Below are 26564 nucleotides of genomic sequence, written 5' to 3' on the forward strand. Positions count from 1 at the left end.
TTTAATTGAGGATGTTTCTTTGTAGTCAGCCTTCTGCTTTAGGGACTCTGGTTTACTGGAACCCTCTAGTATTGGAATAGGGAAAAAATATACTGCCTTAAAACCCTGTCAGCCCTTGAGCACCTGGCAACAAATTACCGCCGAGGAGTGCCAAAGACCTGAGAATTAGACTTGCCTAAGTGTCTAGTTATTTATGGTTCACTTTCTTCCATAAAGAATGGGAAGTACCATATAAAAGTATGTACAAGAGGATAAAATAAATAGTTGAGATAATCAGGACAAAGAGGAAATAAGGATAAGAAAATAAAACTGGGCCAAGAGTCACACGGAGAAATGTACCCTGAACACTTGTACAGTTGTAGAGGTGACCCGCAAGGTTGGCTCTAACCTTCCATGGGCCAGACTAAGGAGAACATTATGACCAATTATGTAACTCATGGTATCGTTAAAGTGAAAAATAATCCATTTGTTCAGGGGAAAGAAGCTTATTCCATCTTCTTAAATCTGAAATCAGTTTAGTCAATGACATCTCCTAGGGAAGACTATGTGATACGGTGATCAGCATCGTGGTCAGAGACGTCTGGTGTCTTACTAATGTCCTAGTAGGAAAGCACAGTGCAGGGCGCAATTCAGAAGAAGCTGTTCTAGATGGGACCAAAACAAAGTGTTTCAAAGGCAAAATTTGGTACAACTCAGCAAACAGATGCCACATCCTTTCTTGCAAATCTCCACAGTAATTGATTGTCACAAGTAGGCTTCTCCATAAGAATAATTGTGAGACTTGAGTGTGGCAAAAGGAAACTTGAGGCCTGTTTCTGCTCCCTAATGAAGAGCTCATCCTTTACCAAGGTGGTTAGGATTCCAGGTGTTTGCTGTAATGGCTCCCTCACTGCTCGTAGCCTCGAGACCTCCCATTAGAGTCAGTCTCCTATCTTCAGAAGAGGTTCTTCACTTGTCCCCACTGACAGCGAGGTGAAACTGATGCCCCTGAATCATGTACACTGTGGATTTTTGTAGATCATGATCCTAAACTCATATATCGGTAACCTTTGAAATGTTTTCCTTAGGAATTTTTATGTAGTCAGTCATGTATCTACAAATAACGACAGTTTTACTTTTTTCTTTCCAATTGGTTAATCTGTTTTTTTGTTTTTGTTTTGCTCCCCCTTTCTGAATGGACATACTCTTGTCTTCAAGCAGGTCCTGAATGCAAAGCAACTAACTGGTCTTTCACTGTTGAGTATTGTATTAGCTCTTGGGTTTTTTGTTTTGTTTTGTTTTTTCTGTTTTTTGTTTTTAATTTTAATTTTTTATTTTTTTAAATTAACATGTTATGTATTATTAGCCCCAGGGGTACAGGTCTGTGAATTTCCAGGTGTACACACAACAGTACTCACCATACCACATACCTTCCCCAATATCAATAACCCCACTACCCTCTCCCTACCCCTGCCCCAGCAACCCTCAGTTTGTTTTGTGAGATTAAGAGTCTCTTATGGTTTGTCTCCCTCCCGATCCCATCTTGTTTCATTTATTCCTTTCCTACCCCCCAAACCCCCAACATTGCCTCTCAGTTTCCTCATATCAGGGAGACTGTATGATAATTGACTTATTTCGCTAAGCATAATACCCTCTAGTTCCATCCATGTCATCGCAAATGGCAAGATTTCATTTCTTTTGATGGCTACATAGTATTCCATTGTGTATATATATACCACATCTTCTTTATCCATTTATCTGTTGATGGACATCTAGGTTTTTTCCATAGTTTGGCTATTATGGACATTGCTGCTATAAACATTCAGGTGTGTGTGTCCCTTTGGATCACTACATTTGTATCATTAGGGTAAATACCCAGTAATGCGATTGCTGGGTCACAGGGTAGTCTATTTTCAACATTTTGAGGAACCTTCATGCTGTTTTCCAGAGTGACTGCACGAGCTTGCATTCCCATCAACAGTGTAGGACTGTTCCCCTTTCTCTGCTTCCTCGCTATCATCTGTCATTTCCTGACTTGTTAATTTTACCCATTCTGACTGGTGTGAGGTGATATTTCACTGTGGTTTTGATTTGTATTTCCCTGATGCCAAGTGAAGTGGAGCACTTTTTCATGTGTCTGTTGGCCATCTGGATGTCTTCTTTGCAGAAATGTCTGTTCATGTCCTCTGCCCCTTTCTTGATTGGATTATATGTTCTTTGGGTGTTGAGTTTAATAAGTTCTTTCTAGATTTTAGATACTAGCCCTTCATCTGATACGTCATTTGTGAATATCTTCTCCCATTCTGTCAGTTGTCTTGTGGTTTTGTTGACTGTTTCCTTTGCCGTGCAAAAGCTTTCGATCTTGTTGAAGTCCCAATAGTTCATTTTTGCCTTGCTTCCCTTGCCTTTGGCTATGTTTCTAGGTCGAAGAGGTTGCTTTCTGTGTCCTCCTTAAGGATTTTGCTGGATTCCTTTCTCAGATTGAGGTCCTTCATCCATTTTGAGTTTATTTCCGTGTGTGTTGTAAGGAAATGGTCCAGTTTCATTTTTCTGCATGTGGCTGTCCAATTTTCCCAACACCATTTGTTGAAGAGGCTGTCTTTCTTCCATTGAACATTCTTTCCTGCTTTGTCAAAGATTAGTTGATGATAAAGTTGAGGGTCTATTTCTGGGCTTTCTGTTCTGTTCCATTGATCTATGTGTCTGTTTTTGCGCCAGTACCATACTGTCTTGATGATGACAGCTTTGTAATAGAGCTGAAAGTCTGGACTTGTGATGCCACCAACTTTGACTTTCTTTTTCAACATTCCTCTGGGTATTTGAAGTCTTTTCCAGTTCCATATACATTTTAGGATTATTTGTTCCATCTCTTTGAAAAAAAATGATGGTATTTTGTTAGGGATTGCATTAAACATGTAGATTGCTTTAGGTAGCATAGACATTTTCACAATACTTGTTCTTCCAATCCATGTAGCTATTGGTTTTTTTATTGTGTCTTTTATCAGATTAAAGAAATGCCCGGTGTTCCTTATTTGCTGAGAATTTTTATAATGAATGGAACTTAGATATTTTCAACTGCTTTTCCTGCATCTACTGAATGATCATGTGTTTTCTTTTTTAATCTGCTTTTTTGAAGAATTATGTTGAGTGATGTTTGTATGTTGAGCCAACCTTGCATTCCTAGGATAAATCAAGTCCTGACGTCATGTCCTCTTCATGAATTTCTGGATGCAGTTTGTTAATATTTTGTTAAAGGTGATTTGTTTTCTCTGTTCATGATGCATATTGGTTTAAAGTTTTCTTTTCTTGGAATGTCTTTGGTTTTGGTATAAGGGTAATCCTGGCATGAAATTTCATTATTCTCTACTTTCTGGAAGAATTAGTATTATTTCTTTCTTCACATTGTGATAGAATTCATAGTAAAAGCCATCTGGTCCTCAGGTTTTCTTTGTGGGAAAGTTTTTCATTATATATTCAGTATTTTTAATTGATATAGGTTATATGTTCTTTTTAATTGGCTTTGGTAGATGAGGTGGGGGTTTTTTTGTTTGTTTTGTTTTGTTTTGTTTCGTTTTTAGGAATTTTTCCATTTTGTATGGATTATTGAATAGTTGTTGAATTCACTTGTGTAAGGTTATTCATAATATTCTTTCTAGTCCCTCATTATCTTTTTAATGTCTCTAGTATCTATTTTTAGTGAGGTCCTATCCTTTGTTTCTGACATTGTTAATTTGTATCTTCTCTTTTTTTCTTTCTTTTTTTTCCTTATTAGTCTGGCTGGCAATTTATCAATCGTATTGATATTTTTTAACAGCCTTTGGCATACATAAAGAGTGGACTATTACTCAGTCATAAAAAAGAATAAGACCTGGCCATTTGTGGCAACATGGATGGACCCAGTGGTGAAATAAGTCAAACAGAGAGAGCTTTTATCTTTTTTATGACTAAGCAATGTTTCATTCCAAAGAACCACCTGTTCTTTGTTCATTCATCTGTTGATGGACACTTGGGTTGCTTCCATATGTTGGCTGCTATAAATAATGCTATAATAAACATAGAGGTGCAGATATCTTTTTGAATTGTGTTTTCTTTTTTTGGCGGGGGGGATTCCCAGTGGTGAAATTACTAGCTAGGTTGTATGGTATTTCTATTTCTCATCTTTTGAGGAACCTCCATACTATACTGTTTCTCACAGTGGCTGCACCAATTTACATTCCCAGCAACAGTGCATGAGCCTTCTTTTTTTCCACATCCTTGCCAGCACTTGTTACTTGCCTTTTTGATTCCAGCAAATCCCATGTGATTACATGTGGAATCTAGAAAACAAAACAAAGAAATAAACAGCAGAAACAGATCCATAAATACTGAGAACAGACTAATGGTTGCCAGCTGGAAAGGTAGTTAGAGGGTGGGCAAAACAGGTGACAAGGTGTGGGGGATGCAGGCTTCCAGATATGGAAGAAGTCACAGGGTTAAAGACACAGCAAAGGGAATATAGTTGATGATAACTGCAATCATGTTGTATTGTGACAAATGGTAGCTTCAATTGTGGTGAGCATACCACCACATAATGGAGGTGTGGAATCATGATACTGTCCATCTGAAACTAATGTAACATTGTGTATCAACTGTGTGTCAGTTTTAAAAAATTCTTTTAAACCAGCTTTTGTTGTCATCAGTTTTCACTATTGTTTTTCTCTTTATTTTGTCACTTAGGTTATCTTTATTTTTTCCTTATTTTGCTTAGTTTGGTCTTAGTTTTCTTTTTCTAGTTTTGTAAGGGAGTAGATCAATGATTTGACACTTTTCTTCTCCTCTGACATATGCCTTTAATGCTATAAGTTTCGTTTGAATCATAGCTTTAGATGCATCCCATACATTGTTATGTGTTGCATTTTAATTTGTATTCGCTTCGGTGCATTTCCTAATTTTTCTTGTGAGATTTTTCTTTGCATGTTGGTCTATTTAAAAGTATGTTGTTAAATTTCCCGATATTTGGGAGTTTTTCCGGATAGTTTTATACTGTTAACTTCTGATTTATTTTCACCTTGGGGATGGGTCATTCCCTGTAAGTATTTTGAGATTTGTGTTGGCAAAAGACCCATCTGCATTTGAAAAGACCATGAACTCTGTTGTTGAGCAGTGTCATGTGCATAATTTTTATATGTGGCAAAATTAACAACCTGGGATGTAGTGGAAATTTTTTTGAAAGTTCTTCCAACTTTTTCAGACCAGTGCTTCTCAATCTGTCTGTAACACGCTGAATACTAGTTTTTCCCTTTGTCTTTATGATTGCCTTGATGCCAAGTGATAAACAGAGATGCTAATTTTTAACTTACAATGAAGCATTTTCCCAGTGGACCTTGCACATCAAATCTTAAGGTTTCCTGAGAAGTCAAGCTCAGATATACTGAATGGGGATCTCTGGAACAATTTTAAGCTGCTTTTTGTGTTTTAGAAAGAGAATAAATGCAAAATAAAATTAAGAACAAATATGACTCATTCATTGTTCTACCCTTATACATGTCTAGTGGTGACAGTGTCCAAATTTATGTTTTAGAAAGAGAATTGGTGGCACTAGCACAGATGGAGCAAATAGGGAGACAGACGGTGACAACTTGGGTGTTTCTTGGAAGAGCCCAGGTGAGAGATGTTTATGGAAGGCGCAAATCTGTAGCGACAATTAGACTAGAAAGAAGGGATAGTTTTGAGAGAGGTTTTAAATATAATTTAAACGTCTATATCTGAAATGAGGTAATGTTAGAGTTAAAATTTACTCCCAGGTTTCTGCCTTGAATAACTAGATGGAAGATGATCCCACTCATCGTAAAGTAGAAAAATCAGATGAAAAACAGTAGTTGGTTGGGAGAAGGAGTGTTACATAGCTTTGGCTTAGGACTGTTTGCTCTATATGTAGGATGAGCAATGCGATGAATAATGTGGGATGGGATGGCTTTAGGATGGATGTGATATTGTGACATAATTGATACTCTGGCATATACAGGGTACTAGGGTATAGGGGACTCATCTTATTTTAAGCTTAATTCCTGATCCCTCCTAAGTGAAACCTTATCTAGTTTTTATTTGCGTTTCCATAATGGGAAATGTTTACAATAAAAGGCAAACCCAGATGTTTTAACAATGTCTGGTTAGCCCTTGTTGAATAACAAACTACTTCAAAGTTAATGGCATAAGAGAGCCACCATTTTATTATTCTGTGATCACAAATTTGGATGGCACATAGTGGGGATGGTTTGGAAATGGTGTGAGAGAACGAAAGAGACCACTCCTAGCTATAAAAGGGGGACATAGAAATCCATTTTTACTAATCATGATTATCCTGAAAGTTTAGCCCCAGTGTGACACAAGAGGAGTACTTTGTTCTTACAACCTCTTAAACAGAAAAGACATTGCTGTATTTTACCTAGTAACAAAAATCTCTGTTGTCTGAAATATTTCTTGTCACTCTTTAAGGAGGCACGTAGTGTGAAGTCTCCCTATCTCTCTCCTCCAGGTGCCCAGTTCTTTCCCACCCTCCCCCAGATTAAGAAACAAAAGAAAACAACATCAGGCAGCTGCTGCTTTGAGTTTTTTAAATCTTTCAGAGATTCTTTATAACATGCCATTGTGTGGACATGGCCTAGTTTATTTAATCAGTTCCCTAGTGATGGACCTTGGGTTGTTTGCAGTCTTTTGCTTTTATAAGCAATACCCCAGCAAGAGGCCTTACACATTCATAATTTCCCATAAGTAGGATGCATTCCCGTAGCTAGAAGAATAAGGTGGTCTATGCATCTGTAACTTTGATAGCTACTGCTGTATTCTTCTCCTTAGGTCAGTGGGTTAAAAACCCAGTTGTGAATGGAATACTATGCAGCCATCAAAAGAAATGAAATCTTGCCGTTTGTGATGATGTGGATGGAACTAGAGGGTTATCATGCTTAGTGAAATAAGTCAAGCGGAGAAAGACAACTATCATATGATGTCCCTGATATGAGGAAGTGGAGATGCAACATGGGGGGTTAAGGGGGTAGGAGAAGAATGAATGAAACAAGATGGGATTGGGAGGGAGATAAACCATAAGTGACTCTTAATCTCACAAAACAAACTGAGGGTTGCCGGAGGGAGGGGGGTTGAGAGAAGGGGGGTGGGGTTATGGACATTGGGGAGGGTATGTGCTATGGTGAGTGCTGTGAAGTGTGTAAACTTGGCGATTCACATACCTGTACCCTAGGGGATAAAAATATATTATATGTTTATTAAATAAAAAAAAAAAAACAGTTGTGAGCCTACGAGTTACGCAGAGAGTGCTTGTGTTCCCTTGGCTTTGCTATCAAGTATAGGAACAGTTCTATTTATTTAGCTAATCTGATATGTAAAATATTTTTTTACTTTTTTTTTGCATTTTTTTAAAGATTTTATTTACTTATTTGACAGAGAGAAATCACAAGTAGACGGAGAGGCAGGCAGAGAGAGAGAGAGAGGGAAACAGGCTCCCTGCTGAGCAGAGAGCCCGATGCGGGACTCGATCCCAGGACCCTGAGATCATGACCTGAGCCAAAGGCAGCGGCTTAACCTACTGAGCCACCCAGGCGCCCCCTTTGCATTTTTCTTAACTAAACTTTTTATTTGCTTAAAGGTAATTTTTCTTTCCATTTCTATGAATGTCTTCATAGTCTTCATCCATTTAAAAATTTAGATTGTTCGGGCACCTGGGTGGCTCAGTCAGTGGAGCATTTGGCACTCCACGCTCAGTGTGGAGTCTGCCTGCTGTAGGTTCTCTCTCTCCCTCTGCCCCTCCCCCCACACCCTCTTGCTCTCAGATAAATAAATCTTTTTTAAAAAAATTAGATTGCTGCTTTTTTTCTTACCTACTTTTAGGGCTCTTTGTTATTCTTGGTTTTGCTTTAGAATAGGGTTAAAAGAACAGAGTATGAACATTTTTAAGGATCTTGATATGTGTTGCCATGTTGTTTCCAAATTGTTGTAAAAATAAATGGTGTAACCAGCAGCGATGAGGACACTAAAACCACCCACTGCAGACAGAATATGCTAGAACCGTACCACCAGGACTGTAATTTTCAAAATAATCTTCTTTAAGTAGATATAAAAAGTCGATCATGATTATATTGAATTTCATGTCTTTAGTCACCAACCGTTTTTTAAGACCTCATGTATCAGTATGAATTATTCTAAAATACTTTGCCTCACACTTTAGCTGCTCTTTTAGGCACCTGATCACAGGGTCAGGGGCCATACACACTTTTTTGTGACCTCACTGTGTGGTTAAATATCCCTCTCCCCTCCTCCTCACCAGAGTGTTCATTCGTACTCAGGAACAGGTGCAATCAGCCAGCCACTCTCTTTTCTTTCATATACACTTTCTCTCCTACTACTGAGCCATTCTGTCTCTCTGTATCATTTGCTTTTGCGATCTCATTTTGGCGATTTTAATTCATTCAGCTTTTAAACAAACCATTTGAAGAGGTTCATCTCCTGCGTGGCTTCAATTATATGTTTATCTTTGTTGTTGTTTTTTTTTTAGGTAGGACACCAGGTAGGTAGGACACCAGGTAGGACACCCAGGGCAGAAATGGATCCTCTCCTCTCTTACCTGCCTCAACCTCGAACCATCTGTGTTTCCAGAAACTGCTCCTAACCATTGCATGCTGCACTGTCACCTTTTTTTTATTAAAGACATTCCTTCAGTCTGGAATTTTCTTTTACCTCTCTCCAAATCTTGGATGCATAGTCGTTTTCTTTTGCTGGGTAACAAGTTAACCTCATACCAATGGATTAAAACAACATAAATTTATTATGTTACATTTCCTTGCATCAGAAGTCCAGGTGCTGGGTCCCCTGCTCTGGGTCTTCATAGGTGGGAATCAAGGTGTCAGAAAACTATGTCCTCTTCTGGAATTCAGGGTCCTCTTCTGAGCTCTTTCACACTCTTGGGAGAATTCATTTCCTTGAGATTGTAAGAGTGGAGGTCCCATTTCTTGCTGATGGCCAAGGCCTCCCCCAGCTTCTAAAGGCCTCCCTCAGGGCCTAGCCACATGGCCTCATTTCTGTGAGCTGGTTTGCTCAGAGGGACCCGCATATAAAGTCACCTGATCATTCAGTTCTTGGGGCCACCCACACTCAGAGGGAGGGAATTACATAGGGCAGGCATGTTAGGAGTGAAATCTTGAGGCTGTTTGTAGCCTTCCCAGGATCCTACTCCCCCTTAGTGTCCAGCTGAAATTATATTTCAACTTTATGTAAACTTTTTCACAAGCCCTTTCCGTAAGCTTTTTCTGGAGTATGAATTGCTCCCTTGCTTCTTCACACAGCGCTTTGTGTTTGGTCTTACTCTGCTTCAATAAGCGAAATAAACCCTTCAAGTTCATGGCATTGCTGTAATGTAAACAACACACCTTGCCTTTGGAGTGAGTGGTACTAGATAAGTACCTTGGCTTGCTTGCTCTCTGTATTGCTGAGGCAACTCTTATTAAGGGTGAGGGTTATTTTGTATGAAATTGAGGGTTCTTTCTGAATATTAACAGTCCATTCTGGCATGTTTCAAACATACCTGCCCATCTAATAAGCCTTGTAGGGACAAGAGACGATCTTCTCTCTCTCCTCTGTAACCTGCACATAGTAGGGCAAATGTTCAAATCAGGGCAAACAAGGTTTACTCAGAGGCAGAAACCAGGGCTTTAAAGAGCCTGGAATATAATTCTAAGTGAAACAGTATGAGAGACAGCGTGACTCCGGAGTGCTTCAGTGCAGTAAGTGACTGAGGAATGTGGGAAGCATGAGAAACGTAAGACGGGGACCCTCATGGAGGCCTCCACAGCCCCTCCCCAGTGCCTTGCCCCCAGTGGGCACTCAACCAGTAGTACTGGTTACTTATCAGCAAGTAGCATTCACCTGTGAAGTCTTTATATTTTCTAAATCCGTTTCGTTTTGTTTTCCTAATTGTAGCGGGTGCTCATGATCGGATCGGTTGGGCCTTTGGCCTAGGACTGGAAAGACTGGCCATGATCCTCTATGACATCCCTGACATCCGCCTCTTCTGGAGTGAGGATGAGCGTTTCCTGAAGCAATTCCGTGTGTCAGATATCGACCAGCATGTGAAATTCCAGGTAAAGTGACTTGAAGAATATGATAATAATAACAACAACAGTTTTTAAGAACTGAAGTGGTCATATGTTTGAAAAGGAACTTGTGGAATTTAAAAGTCATGTGTATTTGAAAAGAAGTTTTTTTAACAAGATTTTTTTATTTGAGAGAGAAAGCATGAGCAAGAGAGCGGGAGAGAAGATGACCAGGGCAGAGGGATTGAGAGACAGGGAGAAGCAGACTCCCCTCTGAGCAGGGAGCCTGATATGGGACTCAGTCCCAGGACCCTGGGATCGTGACCCGAGCTGAAGGGAGACATTTAACTGACTGAACCACCCAGGCATTCCTTGGAAAGAAGTTTTAAATAGAGGTCCATAAAGACACAGGAGTTCATAAACCATCAGAAATAACATGCAGAAAAATAAGAGATTTATCAAGCTTTTAGTCTGAGCAGAGAACTAACTTTGGGCTTTGTTAATTACCATTTTATTGTTATGAAGTGGCCATCTCTGATAATACATTTCAAGTTTAGTTTTTCTGATAATAATGCAGACACATTGGCTTTCTTATGATTAGTATTTGCAGTGTGTTTTCCTTATTCATTTTCTTCTTTCTTTTTTTTTTTTTTTAAGATTTTATTTATTTATTTGACAGGCAGAGATCACAAGTAGACCGAGAGGCAGGCAGAGAGAGAGGAAGGGAAGCAGGCTCTGCACTGAGCAGACAGCTCAATGCAGGGCTCGATCCCGGACCACACCCTGTGTAAGAGCATCATAGTAACAGTTGCACTTAGTGGCTAACACTCATTCAGGCCTCACTCTGTTCAGTATTCTGAGTACTCACTCAGTGTTCCATATTCCAAAGACCTTATGTGCCTTGATGTAGTCCTCTTAATAACCCTCTGAGTTTAGGTACGATTATTCTTTGCACTTTAGAGTCGGGGAAATGGTTGAGAGACAAAGCACAAGCAAGGGGGGTGAGCAGCAGGCCGAGGGAGAAGCAGGCTGCTCTCTGAGCAAGGAGCCTGATGCGGGACTCGATCCCAAGACCCTGTAATCAGGATTTAAGTTATTCTAACAGTTCCAAAAATTGGTGTACAGCTTCTAGAAAAATAAGGCATTGAGTGAAATTATCTGGTTTATTAACTTACTGATAGCAAGCTGCTTGTGTTAATACTTCTCAAACTTCAGCGTGGAAATGAGTCAACTGAGAGTCTTGTTAAAATGCAGATTCTGATTTAGTGTGGCTGACCCTGCATTTTTATGAAATTCCCAGACGATGCATACGATCTGGGTCCACGGACCATACTCTGAAGCTATGGAAGGATGTGGACCAACTCATCTTACTTGTCAGAGCCTCAGCAACCTCACCTGTAAAAGGAGACGATGAAGTGAAATAGTCTGCCCAGGTGATTAAACTCACTGCTTCCTCCAGTGCAGTATAGATTTTGGTTTAGTATAACTGACGTGGAAAACAGAGGCAGAAGAAAAATTATCACATTTCCTTACTACTTGCAGCCCCCTGACAAGTCCTCGAAACAGGCAGAGCCACCTTCCCTAGGAACTCAGCTGCCTTAGTGTTAATGCTTTATTAAGGGCAAAAGGCAATCTTAGCCCAACCCCAGGCTCCTATAAGTCTAAATTCACATAAAAAAATTCCTTTGGAAACTTCCTTTATCTCTTCCTCCCAAGATGCATATTGACAATTATCCCCCAGCAGATGACCCACTGGTAGATATCTGAAGGGTCTCAAATGACCTTTTCCAAACAATAGCTCATCCCCCTCAGGATCCTGGAAACTTTATTTCTAAAATACCTGGGAGGCTTACCTATGCCCATGGATCCTGTCCCTGTGCTTTCATAAAACCACCTTTTTTGCATTACAGACGTCACAAAAATTCTTTTTTGGCCATTGGCTTCAAACCCTAACATCTTTCCTACTATTACAATAAGTAGATCCATGAGTTATCATTCCTTTGAACTAATCTTGAAACTCTTCTTTCTTCTTGCACTGTGAATTTCAGTTGCAATCCTTTAACACTTTTGTATTTATGACCTGGCGAAGGGCTTCCTTTCTGCTTCCTTTCCTTCTCTTTCTCTTCCTTCCCTTCCATCCTTCCTTCCTCCCTCCCTCCTTCCTTTCTTCCTTTCTCTGTCTCTGCCCCTCTCTCATTCATTCGTTTGTTCTTCCATTCATTCATTCATTCATTCTTTTGTATTTGTCAATGTGAGTGGACTGTGTGAATAAACTCATACAGTTTAAATGCACATCTATTTATTTATTTATTTATTTATTTATTTTTAAAGATTTTATTTATTTGTTTGACAGAGAGAGAGATCACAAATAGGCAGAGAGACAGACGGAGAGAAAGATGAGGAGAAGCAGGCTCCCTGCTGAGCAGAGAGCCCTATGCGGGACTCGATCCCAGGCCCCTGGGATCACGACCTGAGCCAAAGGTAGAGGCTTAACCCACTGAGCCACCCAGGCGCCCCTTAAATGCATATTTAAACATTATGTGTAAGGCAGAGATTTGTTTATGTGCTTTGTTTATGAAAAGAAAACAGTAGTACTTAATTTAGGGAAAAAGCCAGGACTAGAGATACAGAGGATGAGGCTGGATGTGCACAGGGTGTGGTGCAGGCCTCAACAGGACAGTGACTGTCAAAGGCATCTCCAAGGTCAATCGTGGGTAGACTGCTGCGGGAAAGTGTGTCAGAGTTTGGCCTTGCTCTCCCTATAGTATGAAGCATCAGCTGGGATGCTTGGGTATATGAAGACTGGCAGTTCCTAGAGGCCAGGGCCTTCCATTTTCCCTTATTGATGTCTTCCAGCAATCCTAGTTCAGTGGTCCATGTATTGTATGTTAATTTGTTTAATACCTTATAATACTCACCAATTGTTGAGTGCTGTGTGCAGGCCGCTGGGCTAAATACTTTGCCAATCTTATAATCTTCATTCATTACAATCTGATGGGGTAGGTACTATCAACTAATTTTATTGGTGATGCAACTGGGGCAGGGAATCACAAGTAACTCAGCCACAGGGACTGTAGTGGTAAGTGACACAGCTAGGATTTCGTCTGCAGCTGACTGCAAAGAGCTCCTGACGGTAAACTCCTGAACTGTTGTCCCTAGACCAAAACACTGTTATCCAATCTGGAAGATGAAGTTGACAGTTCCTGACATCACGTTGTTTCCAATCTAGAAGAAGAGATGGCTTCATCAAGAGATAATTATAAAATAATATAAAGCAAATAACAGAGCTGTATATGTACATGTAGAATTTTGCTGACACTGACCAATGCATGTGGAGGTCAAAATTATCTTCTTCCTTTTTTTAAAAAAATGTTTTTTTACTAGTTTAATTCTCAAAATCCCTCCATGTCTCTCCAGAATTGTATTAGGACTTGAGACTGTGATTACTTGCTAATCTCCATGGCTTGGAATTGCTCCTAGATCTGGTTCTGCTGTCATTATCATAAATGTTGTCTGATAGAGACTTAATGCAGATTATGCAGAGTTTCTTCATTCTATTCCCAAATAAATCCAGCTGTGAGAATCCCATCAGCTTCATGGTGTTGCAGTGTTATGAATGGATCTCTGATTTTTTTCACTATTTCCATATGCATTTTTTCCCAACTCACATGTACACAGAAAACACGTATCTCTTTTTCTAGAAACCGATGTTTACCCCAAGAGACTACAGGTAGACCTCATTTTAGTGTGCTTCGTTTTATTTTATTTCATAGATAACTGCACTTTTTATAAGATGAAGGTCTGTAGCAGCCCTGTGTCCAGTAAATCTGTTGGCTCCATTTTTCTAGTATAATTTGCTTGCTTTGTGTTTTTGTGTCACATTTTGGTACCTCTTACAATTCCTCAAACTTTTTCATTATTACTGTATTTCTGAGGTGCTCTCTGACCAGTGATCTTTGATGTTACTAGTACAGTTGTTTGGGGCACCACAAACCATGCTAAGTCACTGAACTTTGTGACTTTTCATTTTACATTAAAAATGTAGTGTGTCTCCTGTGTGCTCTAGCAACCAGCCAGTCCTCCATTTCTCTCCCTCTCCTCCAGTTCCCTTATGCTCTGAGACACAACAATATTGAAATCAGACCAATTACCCACCCTACAGTGGCCTCCAAGTTTCCAAGTGAAAGGAAAACTTGCACATCTCTCACTCTCAATCAAGGGTTAGAAATGATTAAACTCAGTGAGGAAGGCATGTCGAATGGCAGCACAGGCTGAAAAGTAGGCCCTTTGCCTCGAATAGTTAGCTGACTTGTGAGTGCAAAGAAATGTTCTCGAAGGAAATTAAGTGCCCCTCCAGTGAACACATGAATGGTAAGAAAGCAAAACAGTCTGATTGATGATAGGGAGAAAGTTTGAGTAATCCAAATGAAAGACAACCCGCTGTAACATTTCCTTAAGCCAAAGCCTAATCTAAGGCATGACTCTAACTCTCTTCAATTCTGGGAAGGCTGAGAGAGGTGAGGAAGCTGCAGAAGGAAAATCTGAAGCTAGCAGAGGTTGGTTCCTGAGGTTTAAGGCAGGAAGCCATCTCTGTGACATCAGAGCTCAAGGTGAAACAGCAAGGGCTGATTGAGAAGCTGCAGCAAACCATCCAGAAGATCTCGCTAAGGTCACTAACGAAGGTGGCAGCACTAAACAGCATACGTTTAGTGTAGACCAAACAGCCTTCTATTGGAAAAAGATGCCATACAGGACTTTCATAGCTAGAGAGGAGAAGTCAATGCCTGACCTCAAAGCACAGGCCGACTCTCTTGTCCGTGGCTAATGCAGCTGGTGACTTGAAGTTGAAGCCAATGGTCATTTACTATTCCAGAAATCTTAGAGCCTTTAAGAGTTATGCTAAATCTACTCTGCTTGTGCTCTATAAATGGAACAACAAAGCCTGGATGACAGCATGTCTGTTTGTATCATGGTTTACTGAATATTTTAAGCTCTGTCTTGAGACGTACTGCTCAGAAAGATCCTTTTCAAAATATGACTGCTCATTGACAATGCACCTGGTCACCCGAAGGGTGACAGATATGAACAACAAGATATATGTATGTACTCAGAGATATGTACAATGAGATGAATGTTGTCTTCATGCCTGCTAACATAACATCCATTCTGTACCTCATGGGTCAAGGAGTGATTTTAACTTTCACGTCTTAGTATTTAAGAAATACATTTCATAAGGCTATAGCTGCCATTGATGGTGATTGCTCTGATGGATCTGGGCAAACTGGGCCAGTATTGAAAACATTCTGGAAAGGATTCACCATCCTGAATGCCATTAAGAACATATAAGATTCGTGGAAAATTGTCAAAAAGTCAACATGAACAGGAGTTTGGAAGAAGTTCATTCCTACCCTCATGGATGACTTTGAGAGCTGAGGACTCCAGTGGAGGAAAGAACTGCAGATGTGGTGGAAACAGCAAGAGAACTAGAATTAGAAGTGGAGCCTGAAGATGTGTCATCTCCTAGTAGACTCGAACGGATGAGGAATTGCTTCTCGTGGATAAGCAAAGATAGTGGTTTCCTGAGATGGCACCTACTCCCCGGGAAGACGCTGTGAAGACCATTGAGGTGACAACAGAGGATTTAGACTGTGACTTAGTTGATCAAGCAGCAACTTGAGAGGGTGCGAGGGGGCAAAAGGGGGTGAGAGGGTGGACTCCAATTTGAAAGAAGTTCCACTGTGGGTAAAATTCTATCAAATAGCATCATGTGCTACAGAGAAATCATTTGTGAAAAGAGTCAATCAGTGTGGCAAACTTCACTGATGTCTTATTTTAAGAAATTGCCACAGCCACTCCAGCCTTCAGCAACCACCACCTCGTTGTTGATCGGTAGTCATTGACATGAAGGCAAGACCCTCCACCAGCAAAAAGACTACAGTTTGCTGAAAGCTCAGATGATGATTAGCAATAAAGGTATATACATACAGCAATAAGGTATATACATTGATCTTTTAAAAAGATTTTACTTATTTATTTGACAGACAGAGATCATAAGTAGGCAGAGAGGCAGGCAGAGGGGTGGGCGGAAGGAGGCTCCCCACTGAGCAGAGAGCCCGATGCGGGGCTCGATCCCAGGACCCTGGGATCATGACCTGAGCTGAAGGCAGAGGCTTAACTCTCTGAGCCACCCAGGCGCCCCTATACATTGTTTTTTTTTTTTTAAAGACATAATGCTATTGCACATTTAATAGACCTCAGTATAGTATAAACATGACTATTATATGCACTGGGGAACCAAAAAATTAATTTGACTTGCTGTATTGATATTTGCTTTATTAGGAACCTGTAATAGAAAGAGGTAGAGGAAGATGTGGGGAAGATGACCATCTATAGAACCTGTAATCATTGTTGACTGCAAAATGAGGAGAGATGCAATGAATTAAAGAATGGACAAGTTTGTTTTAGGAAGCATCATAGTGCTTATATGCAAAGTGTTAAAACCTCTCACAAAGTAAGTGTCTTATCCAGATTAACTAGTATTCATATTTTTACCATCACCACCACCATAACTACTACAAAACATAACTCTTCTGAGCACAGAAGCTATAGTCCTCATAATTGCTGGCCCTTCCTGCCCGTAATCTCCATCTTTAGCTTGCTTTGCCTGCATTGGTGGTATGTAATCCCACTCTTACGATACTAGGACATTTCGTTGACCTGCAATCTGTGGAGTCCTCTGGAGAGGACGGTATTGGAAATCTGTATTGGAACCTCTATCCTCAGAGGCCTGTGCATTTATGACTGTTTTTTGGTTTTGTTAAGGCAGGATATCTCGTGATACATCTATATATTTCAAAAACTGCTACCACAGATTTCCTTTTTGTTTAAGGCGCTTTAAAAAAAAAAAATTAAGAATAAGATCTTCAGTGTCTTCTTCCACAGCTCTCTTGTAGTGTAGATTAGAAGGTTGTTTATTATATGACCTTTATATGTACACACATTCAATATCCATATTACGTTTTCTTGGCTATTAACCTTGGAGATTTACAAGAACTTCCTATTTATAGACAACACATTAAACTTCAAATCTTGGCAACATCCATAAAATCTGACAAATTATGTGCAGTATATTTTAGAAATTATCTATCTGACTAGAGGTTTTGGTGTTTTTAAAAAAAGATCTTATGTATTTATTTTAGAGAGAGAGCGAGGGAGAGGGCATGCGCAGGGGTGGGGGGTTGTGGAGGAGCAGATGGAAAGGCAAAGAGAGAATCCCAAGCAGACTGCACTGAGCCTGGAGCCCAGTGTGAGGCCCGATCCCATGACCCTGAGATCATGACCAGAGCTGAAACCATGGGTCGGACCCTGAACCAACTGAGCCACCCAGGCACCCTGAGGAGGTTTTGGTATTTCTGCTTCTGGAAGCAGAGGGATCCATTTATACTATACAGAATCATCTAAACTGGATGCTAAAAGTTAAAATTGTTGAAGTTTTAGAAAAGTTTTCATAATGCTTATGGGTTTCAAACTATCACATCGCACACCTTAAAAGCATATACAATTTTGATTTGTCAGTTATACCTTCATAAAGCTGGAGAGAAGAAGTTAGAGTTTCAAAATGAAATCATCAGGATAGAGACCAGAAACAAGTACCATTTCGAAGGAATTGTCATAGGAAAAAAGAAAATGAGGGGTCAGTTAAACAAGAATGTCAGTAGGTTTTCTCCCCAGGTATGAACATGGGAAGTTATTGTTACAGGATATCAGTAGGGGATGCTTTTGTCTTCAACCAAGAAAAAGCCAATGCAAAATAGTTTAAATAAGAAGAACAGTAGCAAGCATCCCTCAGTGATGCCAGGGCTAGAACCTTGAACGCTTTTCCCCCTCGGGCTGAAAGATGGCGGCAGGAGCACTGAGCATCGCCTCATACAAGATCCAGAAGCAGAAAACACACACCTTTGCTTCCTTTTTTTTTAAGTGTGAGGGAAAGTTTTCCAGAAGTCCTCAACGGTTTATTTGCCTCTTTTCAAGGTAGTTGGAATGGTCTATGAAGGTAGCTTGCTGTTTTCTGATATTTATACTGAGCTCATGTCAATAGGCTTATTTTCTGCATTATTTCACTACCAGCAATGCTGGGTGCTTACAATTAGGCCCGAGACAATGCTGTCTCTTATTACGATAGCCATTTTATGAATGAACTGTCACTTACGGAATGGGATGATGAGGCTGCTAGAAAAGCTATTCCAGCCTAAAACCTACCTTCTGCTGGCGAATGCTTGAAATCATCCCTTAGAGTTTGACCCCTCATCAAATGTGAGATATTCCTTTTGCCTAGAACATGCTGTGGCTTCTCTCCTAGGGTAACTGGTTGGGGTTCACGGGCATATGTACCTATGGAACAATTTTTCTTTATCTCAAATTGAGTATAGAAATCAGGGTCACCATGACCTGTCCAACTATATTAACTGTCTGGGCCAAAGGGGAAGAGAGCTGAAATACTAACCTCAAAGCCATTCAACCTAAGAGCAAGATCCTGGGAGTTGTCAAAGACATAGTAAGTGTTGATTGGAGCCAATTCAAATGGAAAATTAAAGGTTTATATTAATGTTCTGGGGTCCAAGTTGAAGCCACGTAATTCACCTTACTAAATTCTTTAGAAAGGTAAGTGTGGTTGTTGCTGTCTTTGATTTATCTCATCCTGGGCTATTGGAAAAACAAATCTCTTCCCTGTTCCAATTAGAGGCAGGGTCTGCTCCTTCACTCAAAAGGTAAGAGGAGCATTTGGGGTCATCTGAAATGTTAGGACTCAAAGTCAGGCTGTGTTTAGATAGAGAAATGAGAATTACTTTGTGATCACATTATTGTACAGCTTTTCACACTTTGTACCGTTATGTTGATATTCTGTATCTGTAATCTTGTGATCTTGAAAATGAAGAATGGTTAAAGTAAGCAGTAATTTATATAGTGGATGGCGTAATTATTCTTTCTATCACTTGGCCGAGTAATGAATCAAATGTTTTCTTTCAATATGAGAGAAGAATTTATTTTCTGAAGGGCCTCCCTGTGAGCTTTGTAAATGACAATTATGGACCGTAATTCACTACCGAAGATAGTGAATAAGAAATACATGACCCCTGTAGAGTCCGTTTGGCAGATTGTGAACTCCAGGTTAACTGCTCTCTGAGAGCCAGATAGCTCTTTTATATTTATTTTTATTTGTTTCTAAAATGATAAATATTCTAAACATATAAGCATATATTTCTTGATTAGATTTGCTGATAACATAGGACTATGTGCCTTCTTCCCAGCTAAGCTGTTACCTCTCGCAAATATGCTACAATTTTGTCACAGATTCTTCTAGACAGTGAAAGCACCAGAAGTGCATTTGACACACCTAACCCTTCCTGATGACATTCTCTTTCTCTTCCTGCTGTCCTCCCCAGACATGGCCCCTGACTTCAATTTGATATTGGCCATTCTCATGTTATTTTAGATATTCAAAAACAGTTTGTAGGACTGCTTCAAAATGCATATTAAGTGACCAAGATAGTTAAAAAAATAGAAATTCAGGCAGATTTTATGAGGAAATTGAGTGGATTTTAAAATGTATGTAGAAATACAGAGGGCCAGGAATGGCCAGATACCTAAAGTGGGAGGATTTGCTTAATCTGATGTCATGTCATTTTTTTTCTTTTTTTTTTTTTTTTAAAGATTTATTTATTTATTTGACAGAGATCACCAGTAGGCAGAGAGGCAGGCAGAGAGAGAGAGGAGGAAGCAGGCTCCCTGCTGAGCAGAGAGCCCGATGTGGGGCTCCATCCCAGGACTCTGGGATCATGACCTGAGCCGAAGGCAGAGGCTTTAACCCACTGAGCCACCCAGGCGCCCCTGTCATGTCATTTTTAAAAGCTACCATGTGAAATTGGAGGGCAGAGGAACCGTGAGAGACTAGGGACTCTGGGAAACAAACTGGGGGTTTTAGAATGGAGGAGGGGAGGTTGGTGAGCCTGGTGGTGGGTATTAAGGAGGGCAGGGATTGCATGGAGCACTGGGTGTTATACACAATGAATCTTGGAACACTACATCAAAAACTAATGAGGTACTATATGGTGATTAACATAACATAATAAAAAATTAAATTAAATTAAAAAAAAATAAAAGCTAGCATGTGGTGTTCAGGCAGCGTGGACAGAGAGGCTGGCAGGATGCCCTGAGGAAGCCAGAAACACGTCTCTGTACTATGCTAGACCTGTGACCAGTCCTGCACTGTGAGACAGACAGAAGGAGCCTTTTGTGCAAGTGGAACAGGGACAATTGAGTGTCCATATGGAAAAAATGGAGCTTGACCCCAGGTTCCTAATTACTCAAAAATGAATTCCAGGGGATTTGTAAATCTAAAATTGCTTTTTGCAATTTGTTAGCTACTGACTTTGAAAGAGGCATTTTACCAGGAGTGATTCTTTGATTCTTACTGAAGTAAATTGAATTGGGGAGATTGAGCTAAATGAACTATGGTAATGTAAAACTAAAACCTAATTCGATATCTGATCTTAAAAGTTTGAAAATGCATATTTATTTAAAGTACTCACTCTAGGGGTGCCTGGGTGGCTCAGTGGGTTAAGCCTCTGCCTTCGGCTCAAGTTATGGTCTCAGGGTCGTGGGATCAAGCCCCACATCAGGCTCTCTGCTCAGCCTCAGCAGGGAGCCTGCTTCCCCCTCTCTCTCTGCCTGCTGCTCTGCCTACTTGTAATTTCTCTCTCTCTGTCAAATAAATAAATAAAATCTTTTTAAAAAAATAAAAAAATAAAGTCGTCACTCTAAGTTTTTTTGTAAAGCATTTTATTGAATAAGAGATGTTTCCCCATTTTTAGTTTGCTAAGAGCTTTTATCATAAATGACTAAAAATTTGTCAATAAATTTGATATTTATGTATTTGATATTTAGGTATTTTATATATAAAATATATATTTGGTCCATATATTTAGAACAATCTCATAGTTTTTTGGCTTCATGCTGTTAATATAGTGACATAAAATGATTACTTTTTGCATGTTAAAGCCTTCTATTCTTGAAATAAATATGGTTGGAATATATGACTTTTTTATATATTTCTGGATTTGATTTGCAAATATTTGTCTAGGATTTTTAAATTTGTGTTCAAGGATGAAATAGATCTGCAGTTTTCTGTTTCTTATAGTCTTGATTTTAAAATTATGCTATCCTCATAAAACTAATTTGGAAGGGTTTTTTTCTGTTCTCTGAGACAATATTTTGAAGATCAACATTCTTTCTTAAAGTGTCTGATCGAATTTACCAATGAAGTCATCAGGGCCCGGAGTTTTCTTTGTGAGAAGTTTTTAACCACAGGTTAAATTTCTTAACAGTTATTAGGTTATTCAAATTTTGTTTTCTTTTAGGTCAGTTTTGAGAAATAGTATTTTTTCTAGGAATTTGTTTCATCTAACTTTCAAATAATGTATTGGCATAAAGTTGTTTGTAATATTTTCTTATTATCCTGATTTAAGAAAATATTTTTAATTGGCGTGGCTGGGTGGGGCTCAGTCGGTTAAATGCTTCTGCCTTAGGCCCAGGTCCTGGGATTGAGCTCCACAGGGAGTCTGCTTCTCCCTCTTCCTCTCCTGCTCACTTCCCTCCCCCACTCATGCTCCCAAGTGCTCTCACTCTCTCAAATAAATAAAATATTTAAGAAAAACTATTTTTAATTAATAGTTATGCAAATTTACCAACATTTTGTCAAATTCAGTACTCATCTTTTTTTTTCCATAATGAGACTTAGGTGTTTCTTTTCTTTTTCTTTTTCTTTATTTATTTTTTAAATTTTATTTTATTTTTTCAGTGTCCTTTGAATGTTTTTTTTCTCTGAGGGATCTTAAGTGGTGAACTCTTTTGGTCTCTGTATATCTGAAAATGTCTTCCTGTCGCCCTCATTCTTGAATGCTAAGGTAGTGGGCCATAAAAGGGCAGTCATTCTCCTGTAGCACTCTGAAGCTGGTACTTCTGGCCTTTCTAAGTCTGATTTAATCAAATTCTTTTCTTTATAGGTAATATTACCTTCACTCTTGGGTGATGTTTAAGGCATTCACTTTATGTTTGATGTCCTCCAATTCTACTAGGTTGTGTGTTAGTGTGGATTTATCTTTATTTATCCCACTTAGAACTTGAAGGATACTTTGATTCAACTCTAGAAAAATCTGCGTTATGATCTCTCTGAGTAGTGGTTCTCCTCCATACGCTTTTTACCTTGTGGAGTTTCATGTTGTTGTATGTTGGAACTTCTTAGTTACCAGCTGTGTATCTTAACTATTCTTTGATACCTTTTTATTTCTTTGTCCTTCTGTGCCCGTGAATCTCTCAGTAATTTCTACCAATTCAATAGTTTTCTCTGAGTTTTTTTTATAACTTCTATTTCCAAGATCTCTACTTACATTTCTTCTCCAGCTTCTTGTTTTATTTCTGCCTGGTTTAATTTTCTAATTTCTTGCTTTTTCAAATGGTTGTTACTTTGTTTAGCAATTTGTTTAGCAATTTATGCACATTTTAAAGGCTTTAGCTATCCTATAATATTAATTTTACCTTAAGTGAGTTCATGCTCTGGTTGTTGATTTAGTTGGTGGGGTTTATTTTTCAGTATTTCAAAGATCTGGCTTTGCAAATTCATGTTATATGCCTGTTCATTTTTTTCTTCATTTTTTAAAAATCACATACACTCACCCCTCCTTGTCTACTGGCCTTGTATGGTCTAGACTTGGTCCCAGTGTGTCCCACTTGATAACTGGTCTTATAATGGCATTTTAGAGTACCCACCTCTTGGTTATAATATAGTCACCAAGTTAGTGAGAGCTTTGGTTCAAAGACTGTATCTGCTTCTTTCTTTATTTGCTTAGGCCCACAGTTTCCTTTTGAGGAGGTGAGTCAAAGCATGAACTCAGAACGGTTCTGAGTTCTAATGGGAAGTTGAAATGAGACCATGGGACAATAATGTATTTAACATTTAGGGTTTTTTTAAATTAAATTAATTTTTTTATTAGAGTATTGTTGACATACAGTGTTACTTTAATTTCAGTATACAGAATAGTGATCCAGGATCTCTATATACAATGCCCTGCTTACCACCAGTGCAGCCACCATCTGTCACCACACAATACCATTGACTGTATTCCCTATGCTGTGTCTTTAATTTCATGACTTATTCATTCCATAACTGGAAGCCTGTATCTCCCACTCCTCTTATTTTACTCATTCCTCTTTCCCCTGCCCCTCTGGCAACCATCCATTTGTTCTCTGTATTTATGGGTCTCATTCTGCTTTTTGTCTGTTTATTCACTTTGTTTTTGAGATTCCACGTATAAGGTAAATCATACAGTATTTGTCTTTCTCTATCTGATTTATTTTGTTTAACATAATACCCTGGGTCCATCCACGTTGTTACAAATGGCGAGATCTCATCCTTCTTTACAGCTATGTAAAATTCGTGTGTGTGTGTGTGTGTGTGCGCGCGTGCGTGTGTGTGTGTGTGTGTGTGTGTGTAGAGAGAAAGAGAGAGAGAGGTGACATATATATGTGTCACATCTTCCTTATCCATTTTCATCTGTCGCTTCCATATCTTGGCTCTTGCAGATAATGCTCACTAAACATGGGGGTACCTGTATAACATTTAGGTTTTAGTTGCTTCTCTCCTTGTTATGTGGCATGTGTGTGTGTTTCTCCCAGTCAGCCTTTACCTCTCCCTGACAACAAACCTTTGGCAAGGCCCATTTCCAGAGATGTGCTCAGGCTCTGAGCTATTCATAATTCCATCCTTTCTTCTCCTGAACAGTCAAAGCATGCTTTTCTGCAAGTGATAACCTCCTCTTTAGTTTGTGTGTGCATCTACATGTAGCTGTATAGTGTTATAAATAACTGTTGTGGGATATATAAAATATCACTGAGTCTCTGCACTGGTGGAGGAAGTCCCATCATGCTCTCCAAGGTCATTCCATAGTCTGTGATGCTATGAAAGGAGAAGGATTTCCTTGTCTCTTCTCCTGCCCACTTCAGATTACATTGCTCCTTCTCACATTCATTTTCACTTAATTTTACCAGCTTTAAAAAAAAAAAAAAGTTGGTTATAGAAAGATATTATGACTGTGCTCTAGGCCCCTATCCCTCAGAAAAGTTTTCCCAGATGGTAGAAATACCTCCAAACTGATTTTGGATTCTAAGATCCAAAAAAGAAAAAAAAAAAAAAAAAGTAATAAGGAATTAGGAAAGGAGAACCAAGCCTTTATCTTTTTTTAAAATCATTTCCTCCAGAAACACTATTTATTGAGGAGCCCCAAGGGCACCCTCTCATTGCGGCTCTCCTTCTTTGCAGCTACCTTCTGCATGGAAGTAGAAATAGCTTCCCCCCCGGGTATTTGGTGTGGCTCCTGTCCCTACAGTGGCCTCAGTGGCCATCAATAAACACTGTGGATATTGAAGAATCTCTCCTCTGTTGGCTTCTAATTATTTCTGCTAACAGTGTGGAACGTAAGCCTCTCTCTGTCTCTGCCTTTCTCATTCCTTCTGTCTTTTGTCTGTCTCTGTCCTTCCATCTCTCCATCTCTGTTCCTCTCTGTCTTTGTCTAGGTGATACTTTCTCTTACTCTCTGTCCCTCTTTGAATATGCGGTGCTGATCCAAGTAAGGTTGTCAGCACAGCAAGGAGGAAATTGTCCCAGGCTGCATGAAATCCAAAGGGAATTATTTCCCTGCTATTTATTGAGACTGTAGTTGATACACATGAAATATGACAGGATTTATCCCAAACATAAGAACCTCCTCAATTATTCTTTCTGAAAACTTTTTGAGCATCCTGTGCCAGGCACGGGGCCTGGCATGGGGCCCAGCCGGGGGGCTGTGGAGAGAGTCTAGTCCCTTGCCCCCGTGCTCATGCACTAGTGGAGAGGACAGTAATACGAATACGTGCTTTGATGAAGGTAGGCCTTGGGAGTCCAGATGAACGGGAGGCAGTCCGGCCAATAATGAGGGGAACGGCACTGAAGACAAAGGCCTGGACGTACCCCTTGGTCACGAGTGCCGGGACCATACATTCCATCATCTGAGTTGAGATTCGGCTCCCTTTGAGAGTTACAGGGCCCTGTCGGTAACCACACTGCGGGCACACAGGCATACTGGTATTGGCTGAGGCAAACTGGTGCTGATATCCTGGGGAAAAACATGCGAGAAGCCCAGTTTCTGGCTTTTGCAGCTGGCTGGTTGGGAAATGTGAAAAAAACAGGTTGGGGGAATTGACATGATCGGAAAAAGTTTAAGCTTAGGATTTATTGGCATCACCTTTGCATGCACTGCTTTTTGTTGTGGTCGTCTTTGTCATCGTTGTTCTGTTTGTTTTAATTGGTACAGGCAAGTCCCCTGCTCAGGTATGGTTGTTTTGGAGAGTGGAATTTGTGAGGTCGTGCCCAAGGGACCCCTGGGCCGAGGTAGAGAATAGAAGTCAGTATAGGGGAGTCAGAGCTGAGGTCTTCTGAGAGAACTGAGGCAGGGGACGACAGGTATGCATGTCATTACCAAGTGAGGTGAATTAGGTGAGCCGGCAGCAGGGTTGGTGCTGGGGAGTAGCCGCTCCGGGGACAGAGTGCCAAGACCAACAGGTGTGATACACGTGAAGCCCCCTCCAGGCAAGGGGCCATATTACCAGAAGAGCGGTGAGGATAGAAGAGGGACCGCCAGGGCAGAGGTACAGTTCTTCTATGTGCCTGCTTCACACTCAGGAACCTTTGCCTAAGGACAGTTACAGAAACCTAACCATCATGGAAGGCCAACATTACATTATCACACACACACATGAAAAAAATCCCGGTTGTTTTAAGCTTTTGGAGATTGCTTCTGGAATGTTACTCTGTGGTAAACAGAAAATATTCTTCTCTTGACCAAAGAAAAAAACTGAAAGAAAAAAAAAATAGAATCAAATATCCTAATATGAATATCTTCCTCATGTGTTTGTTTTGCTGGAAATGGGAGGAAGTAAGAGGAGAGGTTATCGGAAGTTGGCTTGCATTATTTCTTTAAAGCTTCAGTGATCCCGAGTATTATGGTATGCCCCCTGAATTCCGGTGGAATGATTAAAACCATAATATCTCCTTTTTTTTTACTTTTGTGGACTTCAGCTTGCTTCTTTGGTATCATGTTACCATAGCTTTTGCGTATTTTTAAGGTAATCCAGTTGCCCTCTTCCCAGATACTGCAGATTTCTAGTTTTATCAGGTTTTTTTCCTTCTCACCCAACTTCCCAATTATCACTTTGTTAGCTGCCCACCTGCTGCACAGAAAATTGTATTCTGCCATTTAACCTTTTAAAAGAGAAAAGATAGAGTGGAAGATATACTTTGTTAATTGGCTAATTCAGCTTCAGAGAAGGTGGTCCCTGGGTGTGGAGCCTCGACATGCTTGCTAAAGGGGAGAACCTACTTATTTAATAGATTGCAGAACCAGAACAAGAAAGACC

General features: G+C 39.8%; 1 protein-coding gene across 12 annotated transcripts in view; it reads left to right on the top strand.

Annotated features, from left to right (window-relative positions):
• Positions 1–26564, top strand: part of FARS2 (phenylalanyl-tRNA synthetase 2, mitochondrial) — a 524473-nt gene that overhangs the window by 306441 nt on the left and 191468 nt on the right. For all 12 annotated transcript variants that reach the window (XM_059399371.1, XM_059399372.1, XM_059399375.1 and 9 more), the window contains one exon: positions 9946–10106. In XM_059399371.1, coding sequence (XP_059255354.1) covers positions 9946–10106 — 161 coding nt within the window. The remainder of the gene's footprint in view (positions 1–9945; positions 10107–26564) is intronic.

This window comes from Mustela nigripes, chromosome 5, assembly GCF_022355385.1.
Source record: "Mustela nigripes isolate SB6536 chromosome 5, MUSNIG.SB6536, whole genome shotgun sequence".
Lineage (NCBI taxonomy): Eukaryota > Metazoa > Chordata > Mammalia > Carnivora > Mustelidae > Mustela > Mustela nigripes.